Here is a 13659-nt window from a genome sequence, read left to right on the forward strand (position 1 = left end):
CGACTTACATTTCTTGCGCTACCTAGAAACAAGCTAGTGGCATGCCAGGCACGACAGATGCATGTGTCATGCGCCAGACAGGCCACCGAAGCCAGCAAGGCCATTTGCACATGTGAAGTTCGCCTGTTCGGCAACCCGCCTCTTTTGGATGTAGCATGTTTGTTGGGCTTCCGGCGTATTCTTGTGTTCCCTCTGCACTTTGACATGGCACCACTGCACTATTAGATTACGGCAAGGTGAGAAATTTTGTTTGACAGTCTGTGATGCATTTTAAGCAATTTTGGCTTTCATGGCACGGACCGAGACTTGTGATGCAGATGGTGAAAAACAGCTCGGCTGTCCTGGCGTAGTTAATTTGAGTTAATGACTTGTACTGGGAGATGTTTGTGACACTTTCTACGAACCCTAATATCATTATTTCAGTAGTTTTTGGGCACACATGCTGCACCCGGCTTTGTGACGCAGTTAGCGAAAAGTACCTCGGCCGTGTGACGCAGTTTCGCATGTACTGAATCTTACTGGGACAAGTTTTGGCACTTTTTCTGACCCCGAAAATTATTGTAACTAATTTAGCTTTTCTGGGGGGTACTTTTCAAGCACACTGGCCGCACCAGGCATTCTGACGCAGTTAGCGAAAAGCAGCCCGGTTGTGTGCCGCAGTTAGTTTCGCGTGTACTAAATCTTACTGGGACAAGTTTGTGACGCATTCACTGACCCCAAAAATTATTCTAATTAATTTCGTAACATACTGGGATACTTTTGAGACATGCTCGCCGCACCTGGGGTTGTGAAGCAGTTAGCAAAAAGCAAGCCAGCCATGGTGAAGCCAGTTTGGCATGTATTGAATCTTAGTGAGACAAGTTTGTGACGATTTCTATGGCCCTGCAACAAACGTGAGTACCTTCATTCGGTACTCACGTCTCTCAAAGACATGACGAGCGATTGCCAAGGGTGATAACAGTGGAGTGTGTTGGGTGCACCGGCAGAACACATAAAAGATAATGCTGAGGAGCTCAAAAACCAAGAACTTGAAAATTCTGTCTGCTGAACGACTGAAAACAGGATTTGCACCCACACATTTCTCTTGAGTGTGAGTAGAAGGCATTCTGCGAGCGTCTAGCATGGTCTGGCTGAGGGCTAATTGCTTAATTATAATATTATTTTTGCCTAATTATATTTCAGAAGCTGATTAATTAATTACGACTAATTCTGTAATTAGGTGGAATGCAAAAGATAATCTGAGTATCTTTAAGTGACGACAAACAACATCACCATGGTTCTGTGAAGCTACGTGGCATATGCATGTTTTCAAAGTTTGGCTCGGGTGACATGGCACAACAGGTATACACCGTATTTCAACAATTCTATTGCACCACCAAATGTGATGCGCAGGTATATTACCGCCCAAATATAAGAAAAAAAAATTACTTGGTGCCAATTCTACCACACACATCAATTAACAAACCCGAGTCTATGCATACCATGTTGAAACAATATTACCGAACATACAAAGACACACAGACATACACACAGCTGAATCTCAGTGACTCTAGTGACTCTCGAAGTACGACGACATCTCCTTTTCGCTGTCTACCGACCACAGAAAGTTATCTTCAGTTCCATTTAATGCAGTGGAAATGCCACACTTCTGGAGGCTCCTGCAACCATCGTCTGCAGGAGGTCATCCCACTCACCATGGATCCACCTTGCATCGTCTCCGAGCGTCACTTTCTTCATATGACCCATTCAATGGCAGTGGGGCCAGCTACCTTGCATTGAGAGTAAGTTAGGATTTTAACGTGTATGCAAATTTGAATGCACCTTCTATTTTAACGAAGTGCACGTTAGAATTGCGCAAATGCGGTATGTATAGGCACATAACCTATGGCCATGGGTACGTGCATCTCTAGAGCATTCTGGGAGCCATCCAAGCTGAGCGGGCCAACATTCAAGTGGACCCTCACACTATGTTACAAGCGCAACCTCAAATGTAGAGAAAAAGTGCCCGATCTTTATTGCTGTCCTACATACCTTCCTTGGGGGCACAAGGCTTATTTATTTCAGGCAGAGCTCATCTACTATGATTTATTCCTTGCATCTGTTCTCCTTTTTACTGGCTGCTTTGCGAACAAGGCCAGATAGTTGATACACAACAAAAACGGAGATGACTCGGACAAGAATGCACCGGATTAAACGTGAAACGGCTGCTAGTGAGTGCTTTTCCCAGCAAAATGCAGTTGCTGGAAACAGTTTCCAGTCTGTTCTGGATGAAGAGAGAGGTGCAACATATAAATAAAGTCACATAGGATTACTATGATGCACTAGGAAATGTGATATCCTCCTGTTGCATTCATGTAAATGCGCCATGTGCTTTTCCCCGGCACAAAAAGTTAGCCTGATCAAACAAGCCGGGAAAAAGCCGCAACGCACCCGGGTTTGGCGACTGTGGCCCGCCAGGCCCACCGTTGACAGCGCCGCCAGAACTGCTGCTGGATGTGCTGCTGCTTGAACCTCCACCACTGCCGGCTACAGTGGAACCCCCCTGTGACGCCAAGAGGGAGGAGGACACAGGCCCATTCTCCTCGCTGCCACTCTGCTGGTTCTGTGACTCGGACTCACTGTTGGTGCGGTCTGGGGATGAAGAAGATGCCAGGGGCACCGGCGACTACATGACGTCACAGAATCCACGTCAACCAAACAGTTGGAAGAGGAAACACAGTTTCCATTTTACAGTAGAAAGCTATCTTTGGCACACTCAAAGCTGTCGACTTTCTGTGCGTGTGCCTCAAGACCTTTCATCTTCCTTGTACCTTGCCGTTCTTGCGGAAGGTAAAGAATTGTGGAACAGCATTCACTTGTGCAACAGTGCTAACATCATCCTCATCATCATTTATTGCCCCTTAAAGGCCCCTGTTGGGGTATTACATAAGGGGGGAGCGTGTACAAGGTAGATAATAAAAACAAAGGTAATAAAAATATAACAATTCAACACAGAGACACTAAAAGAAGCAAAGAAAGCGATAGCTTGTCAATATCGCCTTTATGCTACAAGCACCACACACGTCAGCGAATGGTTAGGGCAGCAGGGCGAGTACGCAATGGTTACAGGGGAAGAAAACAAAAAACTCAATACAGGAAAAAGGATAAAGTTCATATGAACACAAATCGTAGCAAAAAGAACATGTCAACCCAGATGATTTAACATCATCACCTTAAACCTTGCCGCGTCGTGCTCATTAGTTAGCGAATCGGGCGTCAGGTTCCATTCTTCAATTGCGGTCAGGAAGAAGGACTTGTTAAAAGCATTAGTGGAGCCATGAAGTCGTTGGACGCTCTTTGTATTGAATAGGCTGCGCGATGTACGAATGGGAGGAGATATAAGGGAACCACGCAGATGGGGTAAATCGAAATATAACTTATGGAATAAACAAAGGCACGCGACTTTTCGTCTGAGAGCTAAGGAACTGAGGCCAAGTGATGATTTATAGGAGCTTACGCTGGAATGAAAGACGTACATCGACGATATGAAGCGTGCTGCACGGTTCTGGACGGATTCAAGCATGTTAATTAGGTAGGACTGATGAGGACTCCAGATTTCGGATGCATATTCAAGCCTACTGCAGACAAAAGCTTCATATGCCAGTTTTCGTATGTTAGCGGGGGAAGTGGGAAGTGATCTTCTGATAAAACCAAGTGTACGTGAAGCGTCGGCCATCATTTTTGTAATATGATCAACCAAGTTAATTTGCTATTGATTGTGATGCCAAGGTAACGATAAGATTCTACCTGCAATAGCTCCTCAGAATATAAAGAGTAAGGATAAGTTAAATTAGAGCACTTCCGAGAAATTTGCATAAAACTGCACTTCTTAGTATTTAGTTATATCACCACAATGTGCACCAATTTTCAATAAGCTTGAAATCATTCTGGAGGGCAGCTTGATCGTCTTTAGTATTTATACGCCGGTAGATAATGCAATCATCTGCGAAAAGGCGGATGGTGGATGAGATGTTGAGTGGGAGGTCATTATTAAAAATTAAGAGAAGCAGACCCAACACAGACCCCTGTGGTACGCCAGAGGTGACGCAAGTAGAATTTGAAAGAAGTCCACCTATTACGGTGAACTGAGAGTGAGCTGTGAGAAAGTTGTGAATCCAGTCTAAAACAAGTGGGTGAAGGTGAAGACCTGAAAGTTTGGACATAAGACGTTGATGTGGGACATGGTCGAATGCTTTGGAAAAATCTAGATGACATCGGTTTAGAACAAAGAATCAAGGTTTCTGTGAAGGTCCATGATAAATTCAAATAACTATGATTCACATGAATAGCCATGACGAAAGCCATGCTGATTTTTGAAGAAGAAGGAGTTGGAATTCAGATGGGATGCAATATGTGAGTATATAATATGCTCAAGAAATTTGCATGGTATGCAAGTTAATGAAATAGGACGATAATTCGACGGGTCGCTCCGGCTGCCAGCCTTGAACACAGGAACAACTTTGTTAATTTTCCAGTCACTAGGTATAGAACTGTTTGCAAGAGACTGATCAAAGATTATTTTTAGGAAAATGAGAAGATACATTTTTTGTAGGTTTTAATATCTTCACAGTGATGTTGTCTGGCCCGGCAGCACTGCACAAGTTTAGTTTGTCGATCAGAGCACAAATGCCAGCAGTAGTGATGTTGATAGGGGCCATCGCAGGAAAGTAACCCACAGTGCACATCAGTGGGTTACTGACTGTCACTACGCGCATCTGCCTTTGAGTGGACCTCTCATCATGGCACAAGCTAAAAGAGATACCGTATTTACACGATTGTAAGTCGACTCGAATGTAAGTCGACCCCCCCATATCGCTTGCCAGGAAAAAAAAAAGAGAGCATACCCGAGGGCACATTCGATAAAGAAAATTTATTAGTAGCTGACATCGTCACTGGACTACTCGTCTTCACTAGCGCGGCCATCGTCATCGTTGCTACGGTCGCACAGCGCATCGTCGTCCAGCGAAATTTCACATTTGGCAAACGACCGCACCAAGACATCTTGTGGAGCAGCAGCCCACGCCGTATGCACCCAAGCACATGCAGCCGTCAGGGAGGCTCTTTTGACAGGTCCGGTTGGCGTAATTTCGTGGTTTTCTGCTGCCAGCCACTCGTTGTATTCACGGCGGAGCAGGTCCTTAAAAAGCGAAGATCCGAGCTTGTTTCATGACCATGTCGCACTTCATTGGCAGGGACCGATCACGCATTTCAGCGACGTACGCCGCAAGCTTAGCCTACAGCTCCGGAAGGCGTCCAGACTTCGGCACGTGGGAAATTTCTCACATGCCGTCACAGGTGAATATTTCGCTTCGCTGCAGTCGCCACTCTCGCACCAACCGTTCAGAAACATCGAACTTGCGGCCCGCTGCGCAGCGATTTGTTTCTTCGGCCTAACAGATGGCAGCCCTCTTGAACGCTGCTGTGAACGAGTGCCGAATGATTAGTGGGCCTGGACTGGAGCATTCATGACGACTGAGGAAGCATAGAAGTAGCACGTAGCCGGCATTCAAGTGGAACATGTCAAACCAATGCGTTTCGTCAAACTATAGAGAAAGCCAAGCGCAACAGGCAAAGAGAAACCCGCGAGTGGTTAAAACCCCTTAAACTTCGTAAAGTAGTGCCACGCTTTGAAGAATGTCGCCTCCTCCTTAGGCGCTCTGGCCGACGCCGACACCGCGTCACCATTGGCCTAACGGCATCACGTGGCCCCTTGCGCCGGCTTCGTTTGTTTACAGTCACGCTCCAGTGTCATTTTTGCTCGAGAAGCGGCGCTTGTTGGCGCCATTCCTTCCATTACTATTCTGTGTTGTTTTGATTTTGTGAACGCCTTGAAGGATGTTTTGTGGCAACTGCGACGTCGCTTCACGTCATTTTCTGTGACCATGACCTGCTGCACATTCGGATGCCAATATAGTTTTAGCAAAGGCAAAAATCTGTTCACGATACCGTCCGGTAAGTGCGACTGGTTAAGAAGAAAGACATGGCTTCACCGAATCGGGAGGGAGAACTTCCGACCAACTTCCTCCGCGCAACTATGCGAGGTAAGTTGTGAGTCTCTCGGAGTATAGTATGTGCCAGGCTTGCGTATTCACTCTAAGAACAGTTTATGTACACCCTTTGGAGTGACCCTTCTGCCACACAACGATAATCGTCATCTGCCTTCATGTGTTTCCTTTCTTTAACGCTGCGAGCCCGGTACTTTCCAGTAACGAACGGCATGCGCGTTATCAGCATGATAGCATTACCAATGGCACGCGCATTATCAGCATGATAGCATTGCCGACAGGAAATGCTGTTTTGGTGTTTGTTCGCCATGGTGTTCGCACATGTCAAGTGGAAAAACACTTTACTGAATAATGAATAACACCCATATATAGTATCTTTAGAGCATTTGGTTTAATTTATTCTTTCTAACCGTGAGTACGAGCACACTGTGAACGAGAGGGCATGTTCGCGCTGTTTCCGCTTCCGCTGCTCAAAGGCCATCGAGATTTTGATAGAGTTGTAAGGTGCTCCATTGACTCGATAGACTACTGACTCGGCGGCCTTCGAAACCGCCCGTGTAGCAGCTCGAACTTGACCTTTGAGTCAACTAACTATCGGTTGGAAGGCCTTCCAAACGCCCGTGTGACATGGGCATTAGGCTGGTGCGTTTATTTACGCAATGAGACAATAACTGGTGCACACGGACTTGTGACTGCAAAGGCAAATCTGTAATGCATCTATGGTGAAAATAAACTGTAACTTGCAACTCGAATGCCATTTCATATCATTTTGACCTATAGATAAAACATCATTTCACTTGCCGCAATTTCGGCCGCGTCATGGCAGGGGGATTCTTTGCACGATCATGACTTCACTAAAAAAGTCATGTCTCGCAAATGTTACTTCGGAGGGAGTGCAACCGTCCTCAATGCATGCACCTCAGTGCAACTCGGTTCGCGACAAGTACGTCACTTAGTAAATGGACGAAGCAACGCACGATGAAGTGTTATTCATGATAAATCATTAACCTGAAAAAAATTACTGAAGCCCACAGTGGTCTTGTTTGAGATTGAGCCAAACATTGTTATCGCGCTCCAGCTTCGCGCACGAATGCTAAAAACTTATTTTATTTTCTTGTGTATGCAGAGACCCGACTCGATGATCGGCCGCGGTATTTCTGTCGACGTTGAGACACGAGAAACATAATAGCACCAGCGTCCACCTCTGAGCCTTTGCGCGCTTAGATTGGCAAGCATGCACCTTGGCAGCACTATAGCTTGCAATACACTTTCGAAACTCCAGAGCAGTGATCTCCGTTAGCCTTTGTACGTCATAGCTGATACGCGCCGCGAATTTACATGGTAAGGTCGGCACGGATTCTTTAGGCTGAGGGCTTGCTGGAAATCAAGATGTCATTCGTTCGTAAACGTGTTATTTACAACCATTCGCAACAAAATCTTGCGACACGCCCTTGACAAATGTTGCGTACCTAATTGTAGGGCATGCGATACATTCGCAGTCGTCAACACACAGCATTAACACTCCTTCAGATACTTTTTTAAGAAATAGTTATCAAAAAATGAAACAAAAGCTGCCGTTACTGAATTTCTATAACCATCCACTAGAAATTCTATGCTGTACACAAAGTTACGTGGAGCAGGAAAGCCAACGTGAACGCCTAAAAAGCACTGCCTTGCTGTGCGTGCATTCACTCGGCGAAAGGACGTCTGCTGCGCTCGAGCATCGTAGGCGGCGCCGCGGTCGAGGAGGGAATGTGAAAGAGAGGAGAAACGAGAAGGAGTGAAGGCGGAGGAGGAGAGTGTCACTACTTTACGAAGTTTGAGGGGTTTCACGTGCGGCATGGAGGAAGGAAACTAAGGAGAGACCCTACCCCCTCCGAGCGCTAGGAGAAAAGTGTGGAGGAAATGACGTAGTAGGTTCTCCTCTTTTTTTGCTCATTTTTTATTTCTTTGCCGTAGCGGCCACGCCTTTCGGGCCACAATGGTGGCTTCGTTTTGGTTCTGTGCACTCACACGTGTTGCTCCGTAGGTTTCGTACCGTGGCAAAGGCACCGCGCGGGCAGGTTTGCGTTGGTCTCCGTGTTTTGTTGCCCTGCGTTATCTACACCGTGCTCTCCCAGATGTTGCTGCGGCCAGGTGGGACAGGAGGAACTAAAATTCGCGAAATGAACACGCACGCAACGCTGTGCGCAATGTACCGTGCGACGGCAAATGGCAACGGACGAAGGAATATCCGCGGGAAATATTCCTCTTTTGGAGGAATCATGCTAATGTGCCATCGCACACCGAAACCGATGCGTTTCAGAATCTGTAAAATGAACGCCTTGCAGGTCAGTGATTCCTGCTTTTGACAGCGCATAGGGTGCATTTGCGGCACGTAGACGTACATTATGAATACATAGTTCGTGTTCAGTAGCTACTTGTTTTTGTGAATATTAAAACACATGTTGCTTAACTGTTGCTTGTTCGTCGCAGTACTCGCGACAGCACGAAGTCTTTTAAGCTAAGCGCGTTCGAGGTTCATGCACACCGGCACAGGTGTACCTCAATACATGTGCTGAGAGCATTACGCCGAATATGTGCATTTTGCTGCCCTCGGCACCGTGTGCCTGCCAGCCGACGCGTCATCCTGGAAGATGGGAAACAAGCGGCTGCTTTGACTTAAGGAATGAATCCTCCATACCGTGGGCATATCTTATCTGTGCGCGCGAGAAGCGCAGGGAAGCGAAGGTTAGCGGATGCGCTGCAAAGCCGGCAAGGCTCCACAGAACGTACGCCTGCGAACACATCAAACGGCTGTTCCATGGTCGCACGTCGGCCGGTTCTACGCGCGTACCGTTCTGCACCTTGCGCCGGCTATACTTTGGTTCCATGATGCTTCACTTACCGTGTTAAGAAGGCACCTCAGGCCGCAGTCAAACAATTTAAACGCGAAGTCAGAAATGACGTTTTGCCTCCTTGCCGGCGCGCTGTCGTAGTAATGTGTGGCCACCCGAACTTTGTTCAATAAAGCGCGACGATTCCTCAAGCGAGAATGTTTGTGCTCATAAACTCTGAATGGATTGCAAATGGGTCGATGTGTCGTACGTGTCTCCAGTGCGTTCTTGCAATGCAGTGAGAATACGTACATTTTTTTCGTATCGCCAGACGTCTAGTTCGCAAGATCGTCTGAGCGCCCCAGGAAGTCTAAGCAGAGAAAAGCAAGTGGAAGTCAACGATAAAGGTGACCTTTTTTAAAATCGCGCAAGAACTGGGCAGGGCCTGTACCCGCGGTTGATGAGAATAGCTCATTTGGCTGGCCTGATAAAGCATGTTTATTTTCATAAAAGCCAGTAAAAGCATCCAATTCGACCTCACGGCCCAATTTGCGAAGTTCATTATTAACTTCTTTCAACACGATTTCGGCAACGGTAATGCATTGAGACATCGCTATTGTTTCGTGTTGCTGCGGAGCGCGCGCGCCCGAGCAGCCCGGTTGCGTGTAGAGCGGCGTGGTTTCGCGAGAAATGTAAACAAGAGAGGAGAGCTGGCCCGATAGGCGGAGCAATGCCACGAGCAACGGCAACTTCCGGCTTCACTTTAGCTTCACAAAGAGTGACGTCAGGGCCTCTCCTGAGTTTCCTTCCTCCGTGACGTGGGGTATCTGCTCTTCCATGAACTACCGATACACCCCGCAAGCGCATGAGCACATCACAAATGGATTTCTCCGCTCTTTCTGCGCATGCGCGAGGAGCAGTGGTTGTGAGAGAGAAATATGGGGACTTTTGGTCCGTAAGATTTCTCTTCGCCTAAGTACTACCGGGAAGAAAGTTGTTAGCTCCGTTCGTCCCTAACCGAGCTGGCAACACAATCGACAGAATGCGTGGCCGGCAAGGCAAAGAAGCCGTGTCCAAGGTAAGGATGTTGCTATTTTGATGCGACGGTAGCATATTAATTTTTTATAGTCGCAGGGGGATACGTTTGGAAGTCAGGTGTCTTCTCGGTTGACTTTAGTGGCAAAGTATTACATCGTACCGATGCATTGTTGATTAGTGTCGTTTAGCAAGGTCGGCATACCGTACACTTCAGGAGATTCGCAGGAACGGAAACAGTTTATGAATTCGGCTGCCATGCCGATGCGAGTTCGTTGCCGTTTTTGTTTTTTGGCGGCAGTTTCATATTAAATTCTGATAGCAGGGGGATACGTTTGGACGTGAGGCGTTTTCTCGGATGACTTTAATGGCAAAACATTACGTCGTGCTGATGCATAGTTCATTAGTGTCGTTGAGCATACCACACAATTCAGGGGAATCGCGGTAACGGAAACAGTTTGTGCATTCAACTGCCGTGCCGATGAATTAGTTCTTAATGTAACTGAGCATACAACACACTTGGAGATTCGTGGGAATGGAACATTTTGTACTCTGTATGTGAAAGTACTAAAACTTATGTTGCCATGCAATGTGAGCCGTAAATCGTTGTGAAAGCTGTACAGCCACACTGGCAAAACACGACGTCCTGCGGATGAATACGGAGCAAATGTATGCTAAAGAAAAATGGTCGTCATGCAATTTCATAGCAGTAGACCCTTGTGAAAGCTGTACACAGTAACACTGATATTGGCTACGTGGTGCAGATTCGTAGTGATTCTGAGGTGCTTGTGTGCAAGGGTAATTAATGAAGGAGAGCGTATTACTAATCCCGGCTGTTACGATGTCTAGCTCATATACGGGGAGCTCTGTGTGGGCGAAACAAGGGCTCAGATTGCTACAAACGCATGCGAAATAGCTCTGAAGGCCTGCCAGTACACTTGTTCAGCGTCTCCGTGCTTTTACTGAGACAGGAGACGTGATGGCAGGTGCGCATGTATATCACAGTATATCCTCTGACAGTGGCCGCTTTCCACTCTTGGTATACTTCACCGCAATGCACTGCGCATGCTTGATTGCACGACACTAGTGCTTTACGGCGAAGCTCACTTTAGGCAAACGACATTGTGCAACGCTCGTGCCATATTGTTCGTCACTGCGGATAGAAAACGCATACACGTTCAAGCTATTTGAGCTGCATCATTTTGGCGATGTTTACCCCTCTTCACTAAATGAAGAGGACAACGTACGCCTGTGTGGGTGATTTAAAAGATTGATAAAAAGCCTGGTAACCTATGTGCAGTCAGTCAAAAAACACTATTTATGCTGGTGTCCACGCTCCTGTAAAAAAAAAATGCAATTAAGTGATGACCCTCTGGAGGTGGATCCGCACCTAGGTAAGCACAGCCGACTCATCAGTCGCAAAGTAGGAGCTGAAGAGAACTTTTTAATGCTCATTATACGACATTGATAGAGATTCATTTGTGGTCAGCCAGTGTCAAACGCATTGCACTAAACAGTGAGACTTCGCCTTAACCCGTAATGCTTATGTGGCGAACAGGAGAGCAAAAGGTGAAAGCAATGTTTTCATACAAGGCAAGTCATCCATGTAGTCGAACTGTGTTTATCGTCGGTGTAATGTTGACACACTTACTTTCTGAAGTCCAACTTTTACTGCAACTTAGTTTCCGTTGGTGCAGATGCTTCTACTGTAAACATCCAAACTATGATTTATCAAATCAGGTTGCCGTCTTGTAGTTTTAGAAATTTTCCTCCGGTCTTATGTCTTTTCTGAATCTGGAAGAGCTGGCTGATTGCACAAACCATGTAGCCAATATCAGTGTTACTACATGTACAGCTTTCACAAGGATCTACTGCTATGAAATTGCATGACGACCATTTTTCTTTAGCATACATTTGTTCCGTATTCATCCGCAGGACACAGTGTGGCTGTACAGCTCTCACAACGATCTACTGCTCAAATTGCATGGCGACGCAAGTTTTAGTACTTTCACATAGAGAGTACAAAATGTTCCATTCGCACGAATCTCCAAGTGTGTTGTATGCTCAGTTACATTCAGAACTAATGCATCGGCACGGCAGTTGAATTCATAAACTGTTTCCATTCCCGCGATTCCCATGAAGTGTATGGTATATGCTCAACGACACTAATGAGTAATGTATCGGCGCGACGTAATGCTTTGCAATTAAAGCCATCCGAGAAAATGCCTCACGTCCAAACGTATCCCCCTGCGACTATCAGAATTTAATATGAAACCGCCGCAAAAAAAAAGCAACGAACTCGCATCAGCACGGCAGTCGAATTCATGAACTGTTTCCGTTCCCGCGAATCTCCTGAAGTGTGCGTTATGCTGACCTTGCTTAACGACACTAATGAACAATGCATCGCACGATGTAATGCTTTGCCACTAAAGTCATCCGAGAAAACACCTCACTTCCAAATGTATGCCCCTGCGACTATAAAAATTTAATATGCTACCGTCCCAACAAAATAGCAACAAACTCATCTTGGCCATGCCACGCATTCTGTTGATTGCATTGCCAGCTCGGCTAGGGACGAACGCAGCCAAGAACTTTCTTCTCCGTAGTACTTAGGCGAAGAGAAATCTCAAGGACCGAAAGTCCCGACATTTCCCTCTCGCAACCACTGCTTTCTCGCGCATGTGCAGAAAGAGCGGAAAAATCCAATTATGATGTGCTCGTGTCGCAAGCGCTGCCGTTCTGAGTGTGCCGCCACGAATGGAACAGCGGCGCTTCCATCAACTATTGACACCCCCCCCCCCCATGAGTGTGTGTGGCGTGCGCTGTAAAACTCTAAAAAATGTTGAAAAACCCTTCCAGAAAGCGAACAAACACACGGAATAGCGAAAAGATACGGGTAGGGCCACAGAGCAAACATAAAATTGTAACTACGTTGTAGCTCTCGTTGGTCTCGCTTTTTTTGGCAGTGCCATGTTTTGGTTTCGATTGTAAGTCGACCCCCCAACTTCAGATTTTCAAATTTAAAAAAAGTGGTCAACTTACAATCGTGTAAATACAGTACGCTGTAATGATGAACATTGAATCGTTCAGAGCTTCAGAAGGGTGGTTTGCGAGGTTTCGGGAAAGACACGAACTTGTCTTCAGAAGTGTGTGTGGCGAAAAGGCCAGCATAGAGGAAAGCGTTACCACCCAGTGGAAAAATGTGAATCTGCTTGAGCGCATCGCCGCATATGAATGAAGCGACTTGTTCAAAGCAGACCAAACTTCTCTATTTTTCACAGCTCTGCCCGACAAGATGGTGACTTTCAAGGGGACCCGTGCATTGGTGGCAAGAAGTGCAAGCAAAGAATAACTGTGCTTCTTGCCGCCAATATGACTGGCACGGAGCACTTGTCACTTGTTGTCATCGGGAAGGCGCATAACCACGTTGTTTTAAAAACATCAAAAGCCTTCCTGTCGAGTACAAAGCAAACAGGAAGGCTTGGATGACCTCGGGTATTTTTTGAGGCTGGCTGCAGCAGTTAGACCAGCACTTCACATCTAAGGACCGCAAGGTAATTATGGTTGTTGACAACTGCAGTGCACCATAACTGTACAGTTGAACTGAAGAGCGTCAAGGTAGTTTTTTTGCCGCCCAACACTACATGTGCCCTTCAGCCAATGGACCAGGGTATCATTCACTACATGAAGTTGAAGTACCGAAAGCACCTGCTACAGCGAATGATCTTATGCTCAGAAGTTGGAAAGCTGTATGAAGTGGACTT

The 13659-nt window shown here is 46.4% G+C and overlaps 1 protein-coding gene across 2 annotated transcripts in view; it reads right to left on the minus strand.

Moving 5' to 3' along the window:
• Nucleotides 1-13659, minus strand: part of Eaf6 (chromatin modification-related protein EAF6/MEAF6) — a 37590-nt gene that overhangs the window by 2445 nt on the left and 21486 nt on the right. For both annotated transcript variants that reach the window (XM_075695418.1, XM_075695417.1), the window contains one exon: nucleotides 2431-2631. In XM_075695418.1, coding sequence (XP_075551533.1) covers nucleotides 2431-2631 — 201 coding nt within the window. The remainder of the gene's footprint in view (nucleotides 1-2430; nucleotides 2632-13659) is intronic.

Source organism: Dermacentor variabilis, chromosome 6 (assembly GCF_050947875.1).
Source record: "Dermacentor variabilis isolate Ectoservices chromosome 6, ASM5094787v1, whole genome shotgun sequence".
In the NCBI taxonomy this organism is placed as follows: Eukaryota; Metazoa; Arthropoda; class Arachnida; order Ixodida; family Ixodidae; genus Dermacentor; species Dermacentor variabilis.